We start from the raw sequence: 25,750 nt of genomic DNA, 5'->3' as shown, positions 1-25,750 counted from the left end.
TTTGATTTATCGCTTAACATCAATTAACTATCCCTTTAAAAGTCAGACAAGTGAGAGCCCATCAATGGTTCTGGAAGTAGGGTACTGATCCCAGGCAGGTTATCCTCCACCCACCATCCAGAGCCTGAGGAGGAGGAGCTGGGCGTTAGAGAGTGGTGATTCCCATGGACGGCTCCCATTCTGGGCAAGTGGCCGGCGTGACGTGGACCTCCGTCAGAACCACTCTACTGAGAAACAGCCAGGCCCGGCAACATTAACACTTTGAAGTGGATGTCATCAATATGTGCTCTCGCTAAACATTACAAGTACTTCTTAGTTGTAAGAAATCAGGTTAATTCGTGACTATACTTGTACAATGTTGAACAAACATCCTGTTACTTCATCTACCTTTTTTAAAGTACAGAATACATTAAACTAAAACACATGTGGTATAATCATTATATATACCCAGACACCCATAGAAAACATACAATACATTCAATAAATATTGCATAAAAAAGTTAAACAGCTGAAAGTTTTAACTCAACACATCCCATGATTTCAGAGAGAAACCCTTGTTAGGTCTAAAGATGCTAAAAGGAAGTGGATGCTGAGCGAGGTTAGGTATGACAGCGCTTTCTCGGCCTGTACCAGTTAAGGTTGGTTGGTCAGCTCAGATTGGCAGAGTAGCTGCCCAATGCCCGACAATAGACTATAGACTGTAAGCTGCATAGTAGTACAAGATAATGTCAGTATTTTTTCACCTTAGATTGCTTTCCATTGTTTGGCACCATAGGTCAGGTTCATCACCTCTTTAATCAAATATGTGCAATGAACTTTGCATGCACTCTCTCTAGATGAAGAAAATAGTCTGAATGATGCGGTATTTCCTCGTCAATCCATTCTATCCCGGCTTGAAAAAGGACTTCAATTACTCCAGCAGATGAGTCAGCACACTGCAGCCAAGTATGATTACTGCTCCTCAGAGGTCAGAGCATTGCCAAGCCTTGTGCTGAATATCAAGGACTAGATTAAGACTGTACAAATCAATAGAAAAATCTATATTGAGCAATGCATGGTCTCAGCCAAGGCTGCTAGCCTTGTAGCTGAGCTAGCGTTGGATGCCTTAGCTTTAGCTTTCAGTGGATTAATACTGCAGTGATCCAATTTAGTATGAAGCTACAGGAAAAAGCTTCATAGACCGATATGATTTCTTTAGTGCGAGGTTATTGCAGTGCAGCTCATCTGTGATGTGGTTTGTCAGTTCTACCTAGTGTGCAGTGTAGGCTCTTTCTTTTGTTGAATGAGGAGAATATATCTTTTGTGTAGTACTAATAAAGTAGAACTTTTGGTGCCCCTATTGGCCAACTAGCTACATCAACTCCAATATTCATCCTAATTAAAATGACAAACAGTACATCTTTCTAGCTAATAAGCCAAACACTGTTAATGACTGTTGTTTTGCTAAGTTTATAGACAGAGGTTACAGCTGGCAGAAGCACTGACCACCGTTCCCTAACAGGCCCTGTTGCTTCCATCACTATGGTGAATGGCTTCTTTGATCACAATGATTAGGAATGTCCAATTATTTACCCGCTCACATTCCACATCAATTAAACAGCAGCAGGCCAACAAAGCTAATGAAAAAGACAAGGGGAAAGGAGAAGAAAGGAGAAGAATTCTGCTTTCCCACAATACAGAAACTAAAATACTTTCAACTGGTCGGCTGTCTTTAACTTTACTGAAGCAGCTGCAGTCTGAGCTGTAAGTAAAAAGTTGGCTTGTTCATTTATGTCTGCCAGTACAGAACCTGGTTTACAAAATCTGTCGACTACCCCACCTTTAAAAAATGCTGGAATACCTTCAATGTCGATGTACGTGTCCCATTGTGTGCGTAAAGTCTATTTACCTTATACTCAAAATCAACAATCATTTATATTGTCGTTGTCATTTCTAGGCAGTCGTCTCCCCTTAAACATATTAACATATAAAGCATGCATTATGTGCCAGGAACAGATTGACAGTCAACACGTTGCAGATATGTTCAGTATCTGTAACACCTCTGCTTGTTATGTTTGAAAAACTGTGGGTGGTGGCATCACAGTCACTACAAAAAAAGATATTCTTCATCGCCCACATACCAGAGGATTTATGGAACATTGACGGAGCAGACTTTGCCATATGGTCAGTGTTACGAACCTCAGTCGTAGAGAGAACATACTCTGGGTCCTGCAGTGAGTGCTCTCCAGATCTGGCTTCCAAATACATTTCTGACAATCTTTGCTTGATCTTAATGCTTCGCAGTAAAAAAGAGGGCCATGCATACCTCTTTGACAGCTACGCCTTTATTTGCTCGTTCAAAGGCCCCTCTCTTTGCCCTTTTATCTTGTCAGATCTCCCCTCTCATTCTCTCCCTCAATGGTTTCTCTCTTATTCCCTCTCCATTATGGAACTCACAACTCTTTTCCCCATCACTTCATCTTCTTCTTTTAATGCTTTCACCTTCTCCCTCTGTACTTACTTGCAACATTGGGAGCGTAGCTAAAGGCCTGTCATTATGAATTACCATGACTCTCATCTGGACACCTTTAGTAAGGACTCTATAGCTTTCTTTACTTACTTAGAACAAGAGTGTGTGTGTGTGTGTGTGTGTGTGTGTGTGTGTGTGTGTGTGTTCACAACCAAGAGCCTCTTCAAATTCCATGGCCTTGCCACGGGTACTGGGGCCATGTAAACACTAATGACATGAATAGGCCTAGAGTGGCCTAGTGTGTGTGTGTGTGTGTGTCTCTGTGTGTGGTTGTCTTACTCTGTGGAGGTCTTGGCCAGGGTGTCACAGGAGCTATAGCTGACCCCAGAGAAGGCCTCCTTGCAGGGTAAGGTCCTCATTCCATCCATCCAGTCACCCATTGTCCCCATCGAGGGAACCTCTGAACTGCTCCTGTCCAACAACAGGTTTGCCGGCCTGAAAAGATGAATGACAAAATAATATCAATGGACAGTGAATAAACAGATTTCCTTGTTTAATGTGACCTCTAAAAGATTAAAAAAAAAAATATTGCTTAGTTTCACGAACACAAAAGCATTAACATCACCCGAACCATCAGCAGACATTTAGACAACAACCTGATCCTGTATTTGAACACCTATCTTCATACATCCTATCACTAATGCAGTTCCAGATGGCTTTATCTGCCACCTCTTGTGGAATTAATTTGTGATGTGAACCCTAAGTAAATACTGGGTTTGTGTTTGGCATATAAGCTCTGATCCTGTCATTCCCTATAAGCGTATAACAAGGCAGCATAGTCTGAAATAGGAAGTGACAAGAAGAAACTTTCCCCAAGGGAACTCACAGCCTACAGGTAGACGCTATGGGTATGGGGTTCATGAGATGTGAGCAAGAACATTAGTAGCAATGTCTGCAGCAGTGTTGAAGAGGTAGTACATCGGGCAGTGTAGCAAACTCATTGGCAGACTTGCAAAGTTGCAAAGGCTGCCTTACTATACGTTGCAGACAGGATAGTATGTAATGTGTTACAGCACTAGTGACACATTTTCCTGCAGGCCTTGCTTCGGTGATCAAAGGACGACTCTGCAATGCACACAACTCATCCTTCAACCTTAACCATGTCTTTCCATTAAAACCCTTCATACCAAGTGCTTATTGCTTCACCTATCTACTATTGATTTCAACTTTCAGTTAGCCATGGCTTCATTTTAAGTTTTGTGAGCTGACTTTTTATTTAGGAGATTTTCTCATTTGAGCATGGATTACACACAACAGCACACAACAGTGTCATGGTTAGCTACAGGCTACAAAAAAGTCCACCATATACACAGTTTGAATTTTTGGAAGTTGTACATTCTGACGATGGAATAAAACTGAAACTAAATGGAATCTAATCCACCCATCCATTTTTTATACTGCTTAGCCTGTTCAGGATCCTGTTAATCAAACAGTTAGTCATAGGGCTGACACACAGAGACAGACAACTATTCACGCTCACATTCACACCTACAGGCAACTTAAAGTCACCAGTGAACCTAACTAGCATGTCTTTGGACTGTGGGAGGAAATCCAAGTGCCCAGAGGGAACGCACACATGCACTGGGGGGAACAAGCTCACAGAACGGCCCACTACGACCAAACCTGGAAAACTTCTAGCTGTGAGGCGACGGCGCTAACCCTTGGGAGTAAATTAAGTGATCTACTTTTTTAAAGTTTATATTATGTATATACATCTATGAACAGTTTTTAAAATCGTCTGTGTTTTATACATACTTTGCAGTGTGTGCTTGCATACTCATACAGAACAAAACACAAACCAGAGCCTCAGACTGGCCTTGTGAACCTGTTACATACAATAAACGTGCACAATGCCTTTGGGCTTCCAATACATTGGGGAAATCAAACTGTTACACAACATGTTTCCATAATGTATTTAACATATTCAAGAACAAGATTACTAACAAAGCACAATCAGTTTCTGTCTGATGTCATTACCATTTCCTGCTGCACATGTACCATGCGGCAACATTCACCATTGGATTTGATTAGACTTGATGGTTTCAATTGGATCAAATCAAATTAAATGCACTGCGTTGGGCTCTAGAGTGCTCAGTCAACAGTCGAGGGTGAAGGAAAGGCTGCAAGCACTGTTCTGACTCACTCTGATTGATGGTTCGGGAAAAGACGGGGAAGAGAAAGGACGGGAGATGTATAGAGAGGGAGAGAGAAGAGAGTGGAGGGGAAGCTGAAGATGACAAAGAAAGCTATTTTCTCTATCTGTGTCTAATCTCTGATGTCAATACTGATGCTGTGTTTTGTACAAATATGTCCCCCCGTGCTGTTGTGAAACATGATCACGTCAATGCAGGAAATGGGAAACCAGGTCAAACCACGTGAGGTCAAACTGCAGCTCAAAACAGAATGACCAATCAAACAACAGCCCAATAACGGATTAGCTTGAGAATCGTGTGTGTTTACTGCTCAGTTCGTGAGTGGCATTTAAAGCTGCATATCAAAGACAGTATTTTTAATAGGAACACGCTGCATCTGTCTTGCAGAGCAGAGAAAAGCACCTGCGTCAAGACCGACACAAACACACACAGGCGCGCACACACAGTCATGCACACAGGGGAATAGAGTCCTGCGAACAAGGCAGGACAGGACTGAAAAAAAAGTAGTTCTCCCTCAGGAAAAACTATTCATAGCCTTGTAAATAAACTCATTAGAATACCAGGAAGTCCACCTCCGCCCGACTGATTTAGATTGGCAGGGGGAGGTTTGGAGCTGCTCTGTGTGTTTATGTCTGTGACGATCTGGGAAACATTGCCCTAGGTTAGGCTACCTTCAGGGAATAAGGAAGGTGTGGGCGCTTTTAACTGCACACAATTTAGCATCTTATCTTTTTTAATTGAACTTTACTTTAAACTTTTTTTCTGTTGTTTTTCTGTAGTTTTTCTCTCCCTAAAAAAGGTACAATATTGTAATCATAAACTAGGCATGCACAACATTTCATTTTTTGCCGATATCCGATATGCCGATATTTTTCAACCCTTTTTGCCGATTGCCAGTTTTAAAATCCAATATATAACATTTACATAATATATAACATGATGTCTCCCCTGTAGTGGAATTGATACCATGCCTACTCTCTGTAGTGGCCAAAAACTGCCATTTCACCCTTCATCACACTTGACGGAAGAGGCGTTTACAAAAGGTCACGTGTCTGATCACTCATGTTTCTGAGCGAACCTGAATGCAGCATCCCCCAAACAAAGCAATGAGCGAGACATGCACAGACTTGTTTACTGCACTTACTACGGAGACATCGGTGATCACTGACAGACCCCTTTTATCGTGTGTGCATCAGTGAATATGTAAATTAGTTTTGCACTGATGTTTATGTTACGCTTATGTTTGGCCGTGAGTGTATTTTGTGTGTTTGATGTTGTTAAGTTCGGTAAAATGACGAGAATGCGAGCTAACTGTTAGCTAGTTAAGAGCTGTGAAAGTTGTTTAACTTCTATTCATTGGTTCGAGTTTCTGTGACTTTTTAGTCTTTATTTGTATATTGTTGATAACTTTGCGCAGGCAGTGCGTGCGCACACTCGTGGCAGTTAATGTCGTAGCATTACGTCAAGCTTTTTTAGGGAATCATCGAGCATTTAGGCAGAATTAAAGCGTTGCTTTATCGGCAGAAAATATCAGCAGAAAAATGACATATCTGCCAAGCCATTATCTGCGGATAAACAACATACAATATTGCCTGTACTCTTCATGCTAATGCAACATTGCTGAAGCAATTTTCAGCAAATTATAATCAATTGAATTTTATAACATAAAATCATCCAATTGCCAACAAGCAACCTCGACAAATAACATCACACTAAAGCCATCAAAGAGGGAAGAAAAGCGAGATGACATCTCAAACAGAGACAGGAAAAAGGGAAGAAAAAAGCAGCATTTGGGGGAGTGGAGTGGGTGTTGTTACAATGATTGAGTCTTTTCCTGCCAGATCAGAGGCCTGTCGAAATGCTGAGGGCCCCCCAGGACCCCCTGGAGAGACTGGTTTGTAGGAAAAAGAAGGAATCAGGGGCTGAGCTGTGCTGGTGGTTTGCATACGGGGAAAAAAGTGTGAATCTCCTTAAGAAGAAGGTTGCAAACTTTTTAAGAGGAAAGAACAGAAGCTGAAGATACATTTTATTTTTTTAATGTAATAAAAAAATAAAATCTACGAGGAGAAGAGGCTGTTCAGCTTGTTTTTAAAGTATTGATCCTCTTCTCTCCTGTACCCAGCTTCTTCTTTCTCTCCTCTGATCTCTCCTCCCCCTTCATCCTCTCCCTTCTTCTCCCCTCTCCTGTCTCCTCCGAGAGATAAACTGCAAATGACCTTGTTTCCTCTCCAATATCAATTTCTCTGTTTCTTTTGTTGTTACATTTTCAGCAACATCTCACGGCAGCTCAGGAGACGATATGATTGGAGAGGAAGCAGAGTAACGGAGGGAAGCGATAACGGGGAAAATAAAGGCAGAAGAAGGCAACTGTGTGATGGCAGAGGAGGGTTTGAAAACCCCTCGTGGACTAAACACAGTATAAGAATGCAGAAAACACCCGTTCGAACAGAAGGAGGCATAAATCCACCACAGAGAGAATATTAAGTCTTCCCCTCGTCACGTTTTTATTTCCCTTCCCTTTTTCTGCACTGGCTTTCATTCCTTTGACCTCTAAATAACCAGGGCTGTGTAGTCTCTTGTTTTTAGAGCTCTCAAGGGAGGAGCGAGGTGGATGAGGAAGAGGCTGAACAGAATCATGTGGGCAGGACAGTGTGAGGGGAATTTATAGGGAGAAGTCAGGCCGATATATAGGCTGTGTCCCAATCCAGGGGCTGCAGCCTTCGAAGACCGATTGCGTTATGGTGATGCGTTGAAGACTGTCCCATGTCAAAGGCTCCTTCTGTTGCGGCTGACAAATGCATCCTCCTTTTCCCAGACCATAAAGGATCCATCAGGTGCATCCTTTGCGGCCCAATGTATCCCAAGATTCATTGCATGCCAATTCAAACAAGATGGCGGACTCTTACGAGTTTTTGGTTTCAACTCAATCGAATAGCTAGCCTTACACAATTAAAAAAACGAAGGGTCCTTGAAACAAATTATCTTTAAAATAATAGGTAAACTTACTCGACATTAGTTATGCTAGCTAGTTAGCCTGCTAGCTACCTGTTGCTAGGCGACAGGAGTGGTGTTTGGTAGTGCAAGGGTAAGGGCAGAAACAGCAAACAGGAAATCCTCCGTCGACCAGACCGTCTTATTTCAGTTTGGTTTTACGGTCTTCAGGCTATGAATGACGCATCCTCCGTAGGCCGCGTCCTTCGAAGGCTGCAGCCCCTGGATTGGGACACAGCTACAGTCTCCATATTATTCCTTTTAATTGATGTTTTGATACATGGACATTGGCTATCCTCTGCCTCTGTTGGGTGTGATTGATAAGATGTAGTTTTAATCAATACTACTCAGGTGGTCTGAGGGAAGCTATTAACCTAAATGACTCAGGTGTGACATTTTGATTTGATTCCAGTCAAGCATGCACAGTTGTTACTGTGAGGTAGTAGATGTAGTAGTGTGTCAGTAGGGATTTAGATGTCTTTTTTCAAAACAACTTTTTTAAATGAGCTCACATTTGAACATCTGAATGTAAATTAGACAAAATTGTGTCAATTTGAAGGTTTTAATCTAATGCACTTTATCTGCAATGCCCATAGTGCCAATCTTGTACACCCCGTGCAGTTTCAAGATACTTCTTCAGCAACTGCGCTTAGACATTTTACTTGGATTTCAACGACTGATGGATGTGTGACTTTTTATATCCTAATAAGTTTGAATGCATGTCTGCAATAACTTTCTTTAGCCCCCAAAACTTGTTTCTTTCCACTGATAGAAACTTTTTTTTCCAGTCCCAATCTTGACCTGCAGATCAGGATCCACACCAACATAGATTTTAGTACAGTTGCATCTGTGGCCATTGCTTACCAACTGTCCCAGTTTGTTTTACTGATTCACACTTGTTTATTCTCCTGTACCGTTTCCAACCCAGGCCTAACTACTGAAAAAGAAGACCCAGACAGGGACTTTTTCTTTCTCAAAAGAGAAATGAGTAATGTTAAAGATGTGCATTGTTAAGGCTTGTCATTATTCATTAAGTCTTCTCTGGCTCAGGAGACATTATATCAAATAAACTACAAACCAATTACATCTTTAGAGGCACATTACTGACACGTAGACATTAACCTTGACTGGCATGTATTTAGAAGCAGTCATTGCCATGTCTTGTTAAACAAGAAGAAACACTGATCTCATATTTGAGACACCATGTAAAGCCAATCACATAGACTCTAATAGGCTCTAACCCTGACTAGGCTCCTGTTAGCCTATAATTAGTCTCTGACAGCCAACCTTGGCCCACTGACCCCGGCCCCTCTCCATCCACATGCAGGGACAGTAAACTCTGACCAGGTCCCCCCTCTGAAGCCTCCAGATGCTCTACCCTGGTCCCAAGCTTTAGTCTGGGCTCTGTGGAGGAGGGAGTGCTCCATTAGCCAGCCAGGACAGCCCTTAGACAAACGAGGTGTGTAGAGCTGAGTGCAGCTGCTCCTGCTGTGCAACTGCCACCACCAGCACACACACACACACAGGCAGATACACATACACACAAAGTTCTCATAAATCACCGCAGCCGCCTCTGTCGGCCAGCCTGTGCTCGCCCAGTGTTAAAAGCCAATCAGGAAAATTACATGCAAACTCCAAGGGACCTATTTTCACTTTCTTAAGAAATCATTAGTCAATGTTATGAGCTCTGACGTCTCCATAATGCCACGGCCGTCTGCCGCACACCCGATGCCTGCCCCCCACCCTGCTAAGAGTTGACAACAGGGGCTGCCCTGGTTCCCCACAGCCCTCTGGGAGAGAACTATGGTCCCAACAAAGGACCAAAGCAAAAGGGACATAAGAACAATGAAAAGTAAAGAGAGTTTACATTAGACTTCATGGGAAAGAAAAAGATGAAAACCTAAAGGACATTTTTTAGGTCAATTACGAGGGAAATATTTGATAAGCTGTGATAAATTTCATGTAACACCCTGTAAACACAGGAAGCAGGAAGGAAATATTTATGGCGAGCTTCTGTACTGTGTTACAAAAACAAACAGGCAAGCACCATGTGAGAAGGAAATTTAACTCAAATGCAAAACCTCCCTTTCATCCAACTGTGTCCCTTTTTATCGTCTTACTGTCCCTTTGCCGTGTGATCACAGAACAGGAAGTGCATTGACCTGTAATGTATTTTTGATTGCTTGTTAGATTCCAAGTTGTACCCTTTACTGTACGGGAGCTCACTCAGGTTCATGCACATTTAGCAGGCTGCTATATGACCTTATCTGTACGCACAGAACATATTGAAAGTGCAGTATCCTGCTGCTTACCTGGATGTCGTGTTGGCTGTGATTTTGAGGCTACCGGGGTTGCGGATGAGTTTATCCAATATGCTGACGATCTGTTCAAACTTAGGCCGGTTGTTCCTCTCTTTCTGCCAGCAGTCCAACATCAGCTGGTAGAGGGTAGCAGGGCAGTCCATGGGCGGGGGGAGGCGGTACCCCTCATCTACAGCTTTTATTACCTGGATGTAGGAAACAAAAGACAATGTGTAAGAAACAACAGATGGGAAAAGATCAGCCTCAAAACAACATCTAATTGCAGAAAAAGCTGTTTTATAAACATCAGGGCTTCACTTACAAATACTTTCCCCTTAAAACACATAATTACGCCCTCAGTGGTGGCTCACACATATTGAACTAATTAAAATAACACTTGATCTGTTAGGATGCTGGATTTTTGGAACTACGTATTGCTTTGTCTTGTGTTGTTCTGTCAAGAGGTTTGGGGCTGTGAGGGCTGTGTGTTGCATACACGCTAGGAAATAAAAATAGCTCTTGCTTGAATGAATCCTAATAAACTAAATGAAATTATTCAGTAAGGAACCATTCTGAAATGCATAAATGCATTCAACACCCCCCGGGTCTGGTTTCTGGGCTGGAACAACAAAGGTTTTCAACTGTTTTGTCTTGATATTTGAAGGTTTATCAGCAGCTAGCATTACGTATTTAACCCAGACTGACTTAATATTGCTAACAATATTTTCTATCAAACTGGTTTTTCCGTCTTATGTGCCATAAGCCTTATCATGCAACTCTGAACATGAATTAAGCATCTAATTCAGTGGGAGTTGCTATTGCCTTCACTTACTTCCCATCAGTAAAACTTTGCAGATGCTTGCCTCTGTTACTGCTGAAGCAAGTTAACTTTGCAACATGGCAATACTTACATCCTGATTGGACATCTCCCAGTATGGCCGTTCTCCGTATGACATCACTTCCCAGAGCACGATGCCATAACTCCAAGCATCACTGGCTGATGTAAACTTCCTGTAGGCAATAGCTTCTGGAGCCGTCCACCGGATGGGGATCTTCCCTCCCTGAAAGAAAGAATCATTCAGTCCATCAGCTTTTCAGTCAATCGGTCACCTAATAAATCTGTATTTTTGAGCAAATCTTGCAACCTAATTTCCATATGTACTGATCAGATTGTACCACATACAATATCACTAAATAATATCCTGACAAACATAAATGGATTGTCAGGACATCAGTGGACAACAGTGTTATTGACAGTTTAATGGTATGAATTTTACAGTAATAAAAAGGTTTCACTCCATGATGTTGTTTTAAAAAACTTTAAGCCCACTGGGCTTTGTGGTTTGGAGTGAGCATGGTGATCTCAACCTCACATCCAGAGCTGTAGCAGTTATCTGAAATATTATCATTCTGTGGAGTGATTGATTTCTTCTTCCACACCAGCAAAAACAAATATTCAGACAAAAATATATGATTCAGATTTTCTTTTTTTCTATGTGGGATTTGAGAGTGTAAAGTTACATTGATTGTTATTTTAACAAAAAATCATAAGTCACATTCAGTTTAAATCAAAAAAGTCTTGGAATCAATATGAAATAAAATAAAGAAAAAATATATCAATCAAAGTATAATCCAAAGTTTCCTGCCTAACCTCTCGTTGTCTGCCACATTTGTCATTCTAGCTGAGAAACAGACAAATGGAGTAAATGGAGCCGTGGAAAGAAGGCCTTCATGGAAGCCAAAGCTAACAGAGAGATCAGCCAAGTCACCCAGCTCTTTCATGGCGCTGTGCAGACTCACACACATACTGCCCTCTAAGACAACACACTCTTATACTGCCTCATCTGTAAAGAAACACTTGGGAAAGTATAAGACAGAAACACCCACACGTCACACACGTGGTTGCACAAATTAACACAGCAAGCACAAACAATCGCAAAATGCTCATACACTCATACTGTACCCATATTGGTCCCCATGAGGTCAAAGGGCAAAATGTGTGAACACCACTGGACTCACATGCACAGAGACACACATAAACAAAGTGAAAATAAAGATTTTACACCAAAAGTAGAGGCTAGGTCAAAACAGAAAGTTTCTGCGGGCATGTGTGCAGCATTGTCAGTTACTGTAACATGGCAGAGTTTATTATTCTGTCTTAATATTTTAGATTATGTATTTCTGGGAGGAAGGAAAACGGCACACTGACTGTTTATTTGACATGCAATTCTCAGCCAGAAAATTATACTGTGTTTAAAGGGGCTGCACGCATGGTCTAGACCACAGAATCCTGTGTTGAAAATGACCACACACACAGACACACACTGTAAAAAGCACAGATTCACTTCAAAAAGTGAAAAAAGTTATGTATTGACATCCATACCTCCTTGCTGCATTCAGGGACTTATATAAAGGTCACGTACCAGGACAGTGCCCAACATATTTGTATGTGCTGTCTTTTCTGTCTTAGATAGTGTTTGTGTTCCAGCTCACCCTGGTGGTGTATGCGGCCTCCGGGTCATCCTCCAGGACTCGGGACAGGCCGAAGTCTGACACTTTACACACCAGGTTGCTGTTGACCAGGATGTTCCGAGCTGCCAGGTCTCGGTGAACGTAGCCCATGTCTGACAGATACTTCATTCCTGAGGCGATGCCACGCAGCATGCCAACCAACTGGATCCCTGTAAACTGGGCGTCATGTTTCTGAGAGAAGGAAAGACAGAGCAGAACAGCACTGTTAATTCCACACTTTAACGTATATCATTTAGAACACAAAGGGGGTCTGACCTTTCTGACTATTTGCATAAAATGAAACCTTTCTGCGTTAGTGTCCATAGCATTTTCATTAACCTTTAAAAAGCACCTTTGACATTCTGCACCTCATCTTTGACTCGACTGTGAAATATCAAAGGCAGGGAGGCAGTAATGTATGGAAATCAGGATCAGACCATTATATTACTGAAATGGCCTTTCTTTTTTAAGGGGTCTAGTTACTGTTATCCATGACTCATAAGATGCTCTTTAATTTCATATATAGTGCATAAATATTTGTCAGCGTGACAACCAATTAGAGCCCTTACCGTGAGTCGACTGACCTGATATCTGTAAGTTAAGGTCATTATTGAGTTTTAGAATCAAAGCGTATACTCTTTAGGAAAACTTTACATTTTTTAAAAAATGAATAAAACATAGGCACTGTGATATTCAAAGCCTGTATGAGTGTTGATGTTCAGAGAGGCATTCTAATAAGAATTCAGAGGACTTGTTTTTGTTCATGGTTGGCATTCGAGTCCACCAGTTTGTCTGTGTCTACATTTCCATCCACTTCTCTTCACATGCACTCATTTACTCTGTTTGTCTAAGACCACGTCATTTAGGAGATGAGTGTACGATGAGTGTATTTTCCTTTGAGAACCAACTGGGCCCACCTCAGCTTCTATTTTGTCTGGAACAATTTGTGGCCAGAACCACCTGGCTGCGTCGCTTCAAAGCTTTCCAGATTCAGAACACGGATATAAGCTACAATGCATAAGCTGAATGAATTTGCGTGTGTGTGTGTGTGTGTGTGTGTGTGTGTGTGTTTGCGCATATGACACATTTTCAGTGATGAAGTGCAGGCCTCTGGGAAAATGTCAGGAAACAACAGCTACTCCTCCTGCATGCGTCTGGATAGTGTGCAGACACATGTGGGAAAGGGCTAAAACAGGCCTCAGTACACAGGCTTTCATGCCAGTGTTGTGGCTTGGCTGTTGTGCTTTGGCTAATTTCGGTGAGGCAGGTCAATTCCTCTTTAAGAGACAGAGGCATGGCAAGAATCAAATTCACTCCTGGCCAGACAGCCGGGGATACAGTTCATGAAACGTGTCATTTGATAAGTCCTGTGTGGTGAGTTCAGCTGTAACAGTCAGACCTCCTGAAGTTAACCATTCTCAGGTACACCCACATTTACTGGAATCCACAGAGGAGTCATCCAACTTTTATCTTTAAGGAGCACACGTCAGGGAGCGCCTTACTGTGGTGAAAAAATGTTGTGCACCTGTACAACACACATTCTGATCACACATCAGGTTACACTGTCAACCAGTGCTATAAATCTTTGCTTTAACAATTTAAAAAGGACATCTTTCTAGAAAGCTTGTTCAAATGTTGAACTGTGGCATTAGGTTCAAACATCTGTTAAAAAAATCTGAAAAATCAAACTATTTACCCTACAAGTGCAAGAGACTTTAAAAACATGGTCTAAGGAAGTATTACCAGAACAGCAAAACAAAATGCTGATGAATTGGATGTTCTGCTTCCAGAGTGTCTTTGAGCATTGATTCAAACTGTCTTACTGGCTGCTTTCAGATGACAGAAATTGCATAAAAATGTCAGTTTCTCACAGCAATAAATAAATAAATGAAATATATATATTTTTAAAGTTTCTTCAATTAGCAGAAATGCGTCAGTACTTACAGAGATTGCAGAATTATTATTATTATTATTGTTGTTGTTGTTGTGATTATTAATTATTGTCATGGTTGTATCTAGGGCTGTTGCCTCACAGCTAGAAGGTTCAAATCCCAGTTTGGACATGGGGTCCTTTCTGTGTGGAGTTTGCATTTTCTCCCTGTGCTAAAATCGCCCGTAGTCGAGCATGTGAGTGTGAATGGTTGTCTGTCTCCATGTGTTAGCCCTGTGATTGACTGGCGACCTGTGCAGGGTGTAACCCTGCCTCTCGCCCAATGAGAGCTGGGATCTGACCCTGAACAGGATAAGCAGAATGGATGGCAGTGGACTACATTTGTCTCCTACATAATTATAATGATAATGACAATTATCCATCCATCCATCCATAACGCTTGTTTAATCTTTAGCTATAGCCATCAAGTATGTGTTTCCCAATTTCCTAAGGGTGTGTACCACTGTAATAACTTATGATCCACTGTTGACTCCACACATGTGTGTATGTGCGTGTTTGTCCACGTTATTACTCACTCTCAGGAAACTGTCCAGGGATCCGTTCTCCATGTATTCTGTGACGATCATGACGGGTTTACCTGTCACAGAAAGGAAGGTGTAAACAAATGGGCACATTGAGAACAACAACTTGTGTTTGCTGAACAACAGAACAAAGACACTCATGACCTAGCATCATATTGATTTCAAATGTATTCCCTGACACTGGATAAGTCCTGGGGACTCAACACTAAGGCTGTTACTTGACTTAAAGCAGACGTACATGAGGCCTGATAGGGACCAGGTTGAACTCTTTCCTGACACACACACACATGCAGACACACACACACTCTGACACACCGAGCAGAATGAAATGATCCTAGTCATAGTTTTAGGGTTCCAGCGGGTCAGCTGTCAAAGTGTGACATCTTTATTTCTGTGGAAGATCAGGCTGTAAATCCAAGCTGCCTGCTATCATCTGTACCTGATCAGACTCCGGCCAGCACAAGGTTTATTACAGAGGGGAAAAATGTTTAAAACAATCTTTAAGAAACCTTTAAATCAGCGATAGTTGAATGAACAGTGATGCTGTCAGGACCTGTTTGTGTCCCAGATGGCTTTGTTCTCCCTGCTTCACTCTTGACTTACCACCATCCGTTTGCCTCTTCTCCGTTTCATTCTGATTAATGTGGCCTGCTCTCTCCTCCCTCTGCCCTCTTTTATTCCTAACCTCCCTTTTCTCTATCATCCCTGCCTCTCTTTACCCACCACCCCATCCTTCCCCCCTCTCTCTCTCTCTCTCTCTCTCCCTCTTGCATGTTTTAATGTGAGCCCTCCCCACATCTGGCACGTCAGACTATTTTTTTTCACGATTGACGCGCGGGCTGAGTGGAGACGGTGATGGAATCAGTCGTAAAAAGAAACACGAACATTATTCTCATTGGAAAAAAATAAACTTTCCACTCGTAATGATGGAATCTGGCTGACTCAGTATCTTTAATTAAAGCAAAGTAGATCTGGAAAAGGCAGATCTGGTGTGAATTACAAATAAAAAATGTCCCTATGAGTCAATCAGACGAGAAACGGTTGTTTTTGGCACAACAAGCTGATTCAAGTTAATGAGGGAAGGTGTGCTTGATTTAAGAGCTGAGGAGATAAAAAAGTCAAATGAAAATAACTATGACTTCCAGTTTTTTTGATTATAATGAAGCACATACTCCAATTTAAACAAACACTTGACGTACAGGGGAAGTTTTGTTTTGTGCTCTTCCAGGGGCATGCATTTTCTCATAAAATTACAGTAAAAAAACAAAGATGAGGTTAAACACCCGGCCCACCCGTCAGTCCCTTAAAGGTCGTAATTGATCGCTCAGTTTACTGGTGGACGGCTTTTATAATCGCAGACGGGAAAACACACCCGGTCCTCCCTCCTGTCCTCCGCCCTCTTCCCGTCCCTCTTCCCTCTCTCTGTGCTCAACATTGGCAGCAACGATAAAGGCCCCAAAGCCCCTTTATTCTGGGAACACTATGTGTGCATGTGTGTCTCTGTGTGTGAGTACATGCATGTGTGTGTGTGTGCCTGCAAATACGCAGCCTGTGGATCAGCCAAAAGCAGCAGCAAGGTAAATGGGGTGTGAAAGTCTCAGGATTATTAAGAATTAACAGGAGCAGCTTAATAAATCACCCTGCAGCCCCGTGTGTGTGTGTGTGTGTGTGTGTGTGTGTGTGTGTGTGTGTGTGTGTGTGTATGTGTGACAGAGAGCATATCAAATGGACCTCCGAAAACTATGTCCTGCACTCTTGCTGCTCCAGCTCACGCACATGTGTTCAGGGTATCCCTTCAAATGTCATGTTCACACACACACACACACACACAAACCGCCTCATAACAGAACACTGGGCTTCCCCTAGTAGTCTAAATGAAACCACTGTTATGTGTTATTGCAGCACTGTTGGACATTAGTAGCACAAGTGTTGTACTGTTAGATGTATTATACAAAGAGACTCACTGATTATACAAATAAAACACTTTCAGTTTAAGGATGTGTTCTGTCCATGGCTTAATAACAAAGAGATAGAAACACTGAATTTGAGAGATTATTGAATTTTCTTTCCAAACTTATTTTTTACTTTTTGCAAAAAAAAGTCCCACAATGCAACATTTCTGAAGCATTATTCCTCTAAGAGATGACTCAAACTCGTGAATCATAAATTCGTCTGAGATATCTATTTGCTGTTTTTATCCCCTGCGGTTTTAATGAATTAATGAACACAATGTGGCTTAAATGTGCCGTCTTCTGCTGTTTGCACATTCCATCTCCATCCCTTCACTGGTGATTCTGTTTCTGATTAGAGGAAGTCATGCTACTAAGTCGCTAAATTCAATTGCCAGAAATTTGAAAAGGCAGGGAGCAATTAAGAAGTTAAGATTAGATGTGAAAAAACATGAGACAAAATATGCGGAACCAAAAATAGAGGACAGTGAGGTATGGGAAGTTGTGCATGTATTTTATTCTACTCTTTAGAATAAGCACACTGGCAGAGCTACTTAACAAGCCCGGTGCCGCAGGGAGAGATAGAGGCCAGACGCGTTTCTCAGCGACAAAGTTCAGACTCATTATTTCCCTTTTTCTGCAGTCATTCCTTTTTAAAGAGGCCTTCTGTGTGCTAATGATAGTCTTATAAAGAGGCCCAGAGGGGAGCGAGTCAGAGATATGGATTTATGGATTTATGCCCACTTTGGACACAGGCTTTGATCAGAGCACATTGATCTGCAGAGATTTACACCACAGCAACTCAATAAAACTCCTGCGCTCCTTCACAGAAGTGTCGGCCACTTTAGAGCCATTTGTCAAAGACAATTGCAAATCCGGAATCGGTAAAGAGTCTCTGGTGAGGATCTGTGATGGAATGTGAATGCAAATCCTCCCTGTGGTTTATTACTCGATTTGATTCCACCCTGATGTAGCATGTTTTGCTGTGTTATACTTTATTGCTGAGTTTGATTTTTTAAGCATTACCACACAATGTCTTCAAGATGTGAATTTTTATTTTCCATCGTAATTTACCAAAAACTATTTATTTTTACCAGACTAACATGTAAAAATGAAATATTGAAAACGAATAGATCACTTCAGTGTGACACAAAGCGAAGAGTCATGGAAACACTTACTGCGTGTCACCACCCCTTCCAGTCTGATGATGTTGGGATGATCAAACTGTCCCATGATCGACGCTTCAGCCAGGAAGTCCCGCCTCTGTTTGTCAGTGTATCCTCCTTTCAGAGTCTTGATGGCCACACAGATCTCCTTCTTGCTGGGCAGCTTCAGGCGCCCGCTGCACACCTCGCCAAACTCACCTAAAGATAAAATCACAATGTTTATCCGTTTGTAACGCATATGGTCATAAGTTTGCCACGTCCATACACAATATTTTTGGGAAAGCAGTAAAAGCTTCCTGAACCTTAGTAAAAACACTTGAAAAATGTGTGTCCCCTATATGATTTCAAACACTTATCTTTAGGAGGAAACTAGCCCACTGCATAAGCAATTGTTGCTTAACACCAGGGATCAATGGCACAGCAGCTAAATGGGTAACTAACCTAGCTGCCACTGAGTGCATTTTAATGCTGAGCCAAGTTACAACAGACAAAAAGAGAAGTCACTTAAGCCACGGCTAGGTCAACTGACAAGGTCGATTTTACCAGACTTAGCATGAAGGCAGATGTAGTTTAAATTCAGTTCTGGTGCACTGAATTAGGAGAGTAATTTAGTTGTTGTTGGAGGTGTCACGATTTACCATTCCAACAGATGTGGCGATCACTCTGTGCTGCAGGCAAAGCTGCAGATCAAAGAGGATCTTGATGATTACCTCTGTTATTACCTCCCAAGTATTTATTGATTTTGGAGTGAGATCACAGTACAATTATGTGGTAAGACCACTTACTATGGTAATGACACCGTGCATAGTAACTCACTTTGTAATACATCCACCCAAATCTACAGCCCAGATGATACCTCCAACCTGAACACACAGCAAAGACACCTTTCAAATCCCAATGTTCTATAAAAGGCAGTGCGGCTCCACGTCATCCACTCTGGGAGAGAGCAATTAGCATTCTCTGCTGGTGAGGGCACGTGTGTGTTAACCTAGGCCTATGCTTTTGTGTGTGCGTGAATGTGTACGTTTTAGTAGGAACTGTAAGCTCCGTGGGCAGGCCGGCCACTTCAAAGGCAGCAGGCCAACTTTCCAGCTGGCGACGTGCTTTGGATGGACTGATGTGTATATTTATGTGTACGTATTTCCGTGTGTGTGCTTTATTCCATAATGCACATTGCGATGTGATGTCAGAGCTAAGACATGTGCAGATCTTTCTCAGTCCAGTGCATTCATTTCCCATAGCAGCTCTGGATCAGAGAGCACAGATCGGACCCTGGACTTGAAGGAGCGGGGTCTGGAAGAACTTAAGCCAGAATAATTACAACCTGTCTAAATACCAAACGCATGCCTGTTCTTTTCCTTCTCTGCTCTTTTCTTTGGGCCCTCAGCAGTGGACAGACGAGCCAGGCCGAGGCACCTTTTTATGTGGTCACTCTCAGAAAGGAGATCTCAGTCCAACGAGGCTTGATTAGGGACACTTACTCCTTTCCCGCTCTGAGTAGAGCTAGGTATCCAACTTTGATGTGAAAGTCTGACCCGTGTAAGCAGAGTTGAGCATGTGTTCTGTCTTTTAACACACAATCACCGATTGGCAAGAAGATCAAAGTCTTGTTAACATTTTTAATGAAGACAGATGAGGTTTTGGGGGAAGGTTGGAGAAAGACGAGGTGGGTTGTGTATTGTTCCGAGCGCTTATATGGGTTCATAAAAATCACACGGATGGGTGGTGTGTTGTATTCCAGCTGACAGATGAAAATGTTTACATCATGGCTTAAGCTTTAAAGTTCACTTCTGGTGTTCACTTCACATTAACTTGTGTTGGAATAGATTTGGAGTAAGGAGCTGGAGTCCCAGTCGCACTCATAGCTAATCTCAGCTTAAATAGCATGTTTAGCTCACAGACAGCGTCCTGCTTCTCTTAAAAGCATCAGAATGTTCACAGAGTTTTCTGTCCATCTTCCTTCTCCTGGACTTGTTACTAAAAATACACTGTATATCCCTGCAGTATTTTAATAACTCGTTTAATAAATCATTTTATTAGTGCTCACATCTAACAACAAAATGGAATTAACGCTGGGTATAAGTTGCTTATTCCTAAGTTTATGTTTTGTTTATGTCTGTTATTTTGCTGTTGTTTATTGAGGTAGGTGTCCACCGTAGTGGGTAATTGGCTGAAAAGTAGTTCTAGGCGAGGGAGGAGGGAGTTATTGTTACAAAAGTTACTTTTAAGCGAGAGTTTGGCGTTCTGGGAAAGAGAAGATGCTTGTAGAGCGAGTGAGGGCTAAAAGCAGTTAGCTAACCTGTTTGTGGTTTTTCTGGGGACACCTCAACTTTGGGTTAGCTGTTGCTGTGACAATTATATAAATCTGGGCTCTGTTGAGCAAGCAACGCACATCGCCTCTTCCTCGGTCTTCCTCCATCCGTCTAGCTACCCCGCAATGCTACGGCTTTATTCTATAAGTCTTAGCAGTTCGTTTAGCCTTAAGGGAGCTCTTGCTAAATGCTAACAAAATAGGCCCCGTTTTGGCTTTGTTGAAAAAGTAGATATGAACAAAGCTATGGATTAAGGAAGTGGTCCAATCCTCTGGCATATAAAGTTTATTTATTGCTTTTTAAGGTAACATCTATACTTCCTGAGCATGATTTCACAGTTGCTTTCCAGCGTGTGTAAAAATAGACTTATTGCTCAGTGTGATGTTCAACTTCATGTAAGTATGGAGACGTACTAGAATAAATATACTTTGCCTCAGCAAGGCACTGTTGGCATAAAAAATGTATAGCATACTATAGTGTAGCCTTCTTCTGTGTTAGCTCAACTGCATGTGAGGGCATCGGGGTCAACTGATATTGGTTTTAGAACAGTGATACAGATTGTGGTATTAATTATATATTGTATTGTTGATAGAATATTTATTTTTATATGTTGCAGTTATTATTTAGTTCTTTGTACATTACTGCCCGACTGTGTGAAACCAAAATGTCACTTTTTAAGTTAAACTTGAGAAAGGATTCCCACAGAGTTAAAAATGGCTGTCTCTACAATAAAAACAAATTGAACCAAAAAAAAACAACTTCCAATAAGAAGTACCCGAAGTTTACTTGTCTTGTGTTCTCTTAAAAGGACACTCTCTAGCATTTTTCATTGTAGCCCTATAGAGATTAATATGTTTGTGTCTGTGTAACACACTATGAAAAAGACATTGCAGAGAGTAGAGCCTAGTCCAGCTTGGAGTCAGGTATTACCCTCTCAGGCCGTCCTAACAGCTTTACAGTGTGCAGGACTGGTGGGACTCCTGAGACCTGCCTGCAGTTATGTGCTGTGTTCTTTAGTCTCCTTCTATTCTGCCTGCACTCGACATGAATCACAATGCATTACCCTCCCATCTGCACTCCTGCTCAAGTTATCAGGGAGTGCATGTGGAGAGGAGTGGAGGCTTGTTTTACTGTTGCGATCATTAGACTGAGTTCAGAATTAGAGCATCAGGCTGTTACCTGTGGGAAACGATGAGAAAGAAGGCAAAGAAGAAAAAGAGAGAGCTACTGAAGGTGAGCAGAACAACTTCTAATTTAACCATCTCCTCCTCCATCATAGAGGAGGGCTGGAGAGAAGGGACCTCAAGCTGAGGCATTAAATGCTTCTCATTTCCAGCTGTGTGGTATATGGCACAAAGTTAAACTAGCCTGCTGCTATGAAAATGTAGATATATTGGAGCTCTACATGCACCTCATTTTTCTGCATGTGGTTGTGCACTTGGTGTGTCTTTGTCATTGAAGTAGAGCGTGAAAGAGTGAGGATGTGGTTTTATGAGGTGAGAGATGGAAAGAGGAGGTCAGGGAGAGGAAGAAACCATTTATTTCTCTTAATCTACTTTTTTATTGAACTTTTTTTCTACCTGGACTGACTCTTCGGTGCGTGCTTTCTGCACTAAGAAACTTCTGTTGATGACCAGAGTGTCTGGTAGTGATCTGATCTTGATCTGAACCCATTTATTCTGACTGATGTCTTTACTTTATTCAATGAGGTCACAGGAAATTGGCATTTTTTAATTGCATTGCATTTCGTTGCTTTAAATAACCTGTATGATGTGTATTTGCAGTAAAGTTTGGTCAAGTGTGTTCCTCTGCTCGTTCTCACCTGCTCCCACCACTTTATCGATGGCGATGCAGGAGGCGTCCAGCTCCTTGGCAAACTCGTGCACGGCCTGGCTCGGGTCCTCATAGGTGTGGGGGTCCACGTAGGTCCTGATCCCCGGCAAACGCACTGCAGCACAGAGAGCAGGTAGCATCAGTTAATGACCATTTAGAAGCTCTATGCTGCTTTTTGCTTGTCCCTGAATCCACATCCAACATCTGAATGACTTTAAACTTTGCAAGGATATATCACAGCTAGTGCTCAGCTGTAATATAACAAACAGGACTCAAACATAATGATGATAAGGTATTATATGTCTACTCTGAACACTGCTCAACAAAACCAAAACGTTGTAAATGATGAAGTCTGTTTGTCTCTATTAAAAGGTTTTGGTGAAGGATATTCTCCAAGCAACAGGTCAGGATGTGCTTTCGGCAAGACCCGGTGCACACAGCAAATCATATTTTAAAACAAAACCAGCTTACAGATGCTGTTAAACAATATGGCATGTCCCCAAGTAAAACTGTTATTCTTTGTCTAAGTTAGGGTTATGGTTAGCTTTGGCCGAAGTCAATAATGCACTTTTGTTCGAAAATAAGTATGTGGATTTCATCACTTCACCGCCAGTGCTGACAAAGGAACAATCAAAGTGACCTCAAATGGTTTTAAAGTACATATGTGCCTGTGAGTATTGTTTTAAGACAGACTTAAAGATAATTAAATAAGTAAATCTCTTCTTTAAGTAATAAAGTTGTACTTTATTATTCCCTGTAGGGAAATTAATGCTCTTCACCTAACCCATCCTAAAGATTCATGAAGCAGTAGACAGCCCTCTTAAGTGCCTTGGGAGTCGGGGGGCAATACTCGGGTCAAGGTTAGAGGAAGGAGTGTTACTAATAAATAACACATTGTATGTAAAGAAAGGAGTGCATTAAGGAGAACTAACAACAGACAGGGAGCAGAGGGAGATATAAAGAAAATAGGAGCTCATTTTAAACCTTTGTGTCGGTCCACATCAGTGGTTACTATATCTGTATTACACATCAGTCCAATTTCAGACTGAAAGTTATTATAATAAACATATACGTGAGTGAATCTTTCCTCTCAGTGGTAAAATGTATCAATTCAAGTACTTATCTCTGGAGTAAAACCTAGAATTAGAGATCATACTCTCTTTAAGTCTCAGTAGTTGCTGCAGCATGCTGGTAGAACAGGCTGATCCTTTTCCCTTTCCCAATGTAGCCTCCAGGATTGGTTTGCAAATGGACCGAGAAACCTCCACTCAACGTGGTCTCGGTCCGATTACAGTCATCTCGTATGACCAAACGAAGCGGAGTAAGGGAAAACAACTCAAGCTTGAAAAAAAGCTGCTCTAAAACAACAACTGTTGTTAAACTGTCTATTATATAGCTATCTTGTTATACTTCGACTCAGTGAATGTTGAAATGCAGAGAGGTTAGATCGAACCGGGCCTCAGGAAACAGTCCAGTACTTACAGTGGCCATTGCCAAAGTGCAGTCGTTTCTCATCAGGATGTTTGGATTTGCTGTGGCAACAAAACCTGCCAAAGCAAACAGAGAGAGGTCATAAGTAGTGCCACATCGCCCAATAAGAATTCACCCGTTGGCCCAGCCTGGAGGATAGTGAGAGCTGCGTGTGTATGTGTGTGTGTGTGTGTGTGTGTGTGTGTGTGTGTGTGTGTGTGTAATCCCAGCTCTTATAAGTCAAGAGAGGATCAGTAAGTCTTATAATGAGCCGTGGATTTATACTCTCTCTGAACAGTACTGACTGCCAACTTCAGCCACACACACACACACATACATACACAGACTTAAACACACACAAAAGTCTAATCTCGCTACTTATATACTGTGTATATGTACAGTATATATACTTATTACATACATACATAAACGCACACCTAAGACTTTCAAGGGAATTAGAAAGGGAAATATAGCGGAACTTATTGGGTGAAACATCACTAGTAAATGGTCATTTTATCAGTCTTGTGACTGACAGACAGACCTGCCAATCAGCACGTAGAGCAGCACAGTGAGCAGGATGATGGCCACGGCAGAGGAGATGGCGATCAGAACAACCTGGCTGCTCTCACTGGAGATGGAAAAGGCTGCTGAAAGACAGAAAGCAAAACGCAATGAGTACTATTTTTGTTAAACTGTGAGAATACACAAATCAATTGGCTTGCAATCCTTCGGTACCCTGTAAAATACAGTATCAATATCAAATATTGATTTGAACTTGTGTAATATTTTCAGTTACCATTAAGAGTTAAAGCAACACTTTAACAACTGATATAGAGTTGAACCCTTAAACTCTCTAACTGTCCTTTCACACACGATTGATTTCCCAGACCAACACTGTTTTAGAAATTCAGTAAAACTATGTCAACTGATATTTTGTACCTAATATTTAAAGTTGTCCACTTACATAAGCAAATCATAATAATAGAATGCAAGACCAATGCTTTGGAAACAGCTCTTTGATCACTAGAACTGAAGATTAAACACATTTGTTCTAAAATGAATTCGGAATTGGATTATACGTAATGAGCTATTTTTAATGCTTATTCATAAAAAAAAAAAACCTGCATTGTGTTCTGAACTTACAGTCTGGGCTGGTCTCAAACTGGAAGCTGGGGCTGCTGGCTCCATATCCTGCAGCTGTGCGCGCTCTGATCTGCAGCAGGTAGGCGGTGTTGGGCTTCAGACCATTCAGAGTCACATTACAACCCCGAGCACGCAGGATGGTGTAGCTGGTCTCCTGCTCCTCCTGTAACACACCGAGGATGAAGAAGGAAGACAAGGACAGAGGAAGGGATTAAATATTTGTGAGACTGCTTATTTTTTTAGAAAATACCACATTTGAGACCTAACTTTGGATGAATACACATACACATTATAAAACACAGTATGTATAATATGCATACATGTTCACACACATGCACACACCCAAAAACATCCCAGACAGGTTTTTTTCCCCCCAAAATGATGAATTACGCTTTTTATATTTTATGACTTCTCTCCTACTGATGTCTACTGATAAAACAACAGGAGGATTTACACACCGAGGCTGCAGTCGGCACATTGTTTCCAGATGTGGAAGGAAGAGAAGCGGTGGAGAAAAAAGGAGTGGGCAACGGGAAGATTTAGAAGGAAAAGATCGAAAGCAGCCCTCTGAGTTTAACAGTTTTTTATTTATGCTCTACTATTCTACAAAGTTATCAACATTATTGCTGAATGTTGATGAAATTAATAAAAGAAATTCCATTAGACAAAGAAAACTAAATGTGGATGAAGTTTAGTGAGTTTATATAAAGACACTGCAGATCATAAAACAGTGCTGTCCCTTTAAGTTCATCATTTACTACTTTGCACCAAACATTTATTTTACATGCATACTGCATAACATGCAAGTTACAAAATGTATTAAACTTTTTTCTTTTACTTTTATTTGTGTGTGTGTGTGTCTGTGTGTAGACTTTTTAAGAAGGAAGATATTAAGAGCAATTCAAATGCATCATTTTTCAAATGTAGCTTTACACTACTGG

At 41.5% G+C, this 25,750-nt stretch overlaps 1 protein-coding gene across 2 annotated transcripts in view; it reads right to left on the bottom strand.

Annotated features, from left to right (window-relative positions):
* epha3 (eph receptor A3) overlaps positions 1-25,750 on the bottom strand; it is a 96,576-nt gene that overhangs the window by 4,487 nt on the left and 66,339 nt on the right. The window contains exons 7-17 of one of the 2 annotated variants that reach the window (XM_069663246.1): positions 24,810-24,972; positions 24,208-24,313; positions 23,679-23,743; positions 22,186-22,311; positions 18,064-18,249; positions 14,931-14,992; positions 12,447-12,656; positions 10,865-11,014; positions 9,966-10,159; positions 2,789-2,944; positions 115-227 (exon numbers count right to left, since the gene is read on the bottom strand). In XM_069663246.1, the coding sequence (XP_069519347.1) occupies positions 146-227; positions 2,789-2,944; positions 9,966-10,159; positions 10,865-11,014; positions 12,447-12,656; positions 14,931-14,992; positions 18,064-18,249; positions 22,186-22,311; positions 23,679-23,743; positions 24,208-24,313; positions 24,810-24,972 (1,500 nt within the window). In that variant the 3' untranslated portion in view covers positions 115-145. The remainder of the gene's footprint in view (positions 1-114; positions 228-2,788; positions 2,945-9,965; positions 10,160-10,864; positions 11,015-12,446; positions 12,657-14,930; positions 14,993-18,063; positions 18,250-22,185; positions 22,312-23,678; positions 23,744-24,207; positions 24,314-24,809; positions 24,973-25,750) is intronic. The other variant, XM_069663245.1, reaches the window with a different exon arrangement.

This window comes from Semicossyphus pulcher, unplaced genomic scaffold (genome assembly GCF_022749685.1).
Source record: "Semicossyphus pulcher isolate SPU_LCO1_2020_fin unplaced genomic scaffold, fSemPul1.0.p SCAF_15, whole genome shotgun sequence".
Taxonomy (NCBI): Eukaryota; Metazoa; Chordata; class Actinopteri; order Labriformes; family Labridae; genus Semicossyphus; species Semicossyphus pulcher.
This window is presented reverse-complemented; position numbering and strand designations above follow the sequence as displayed.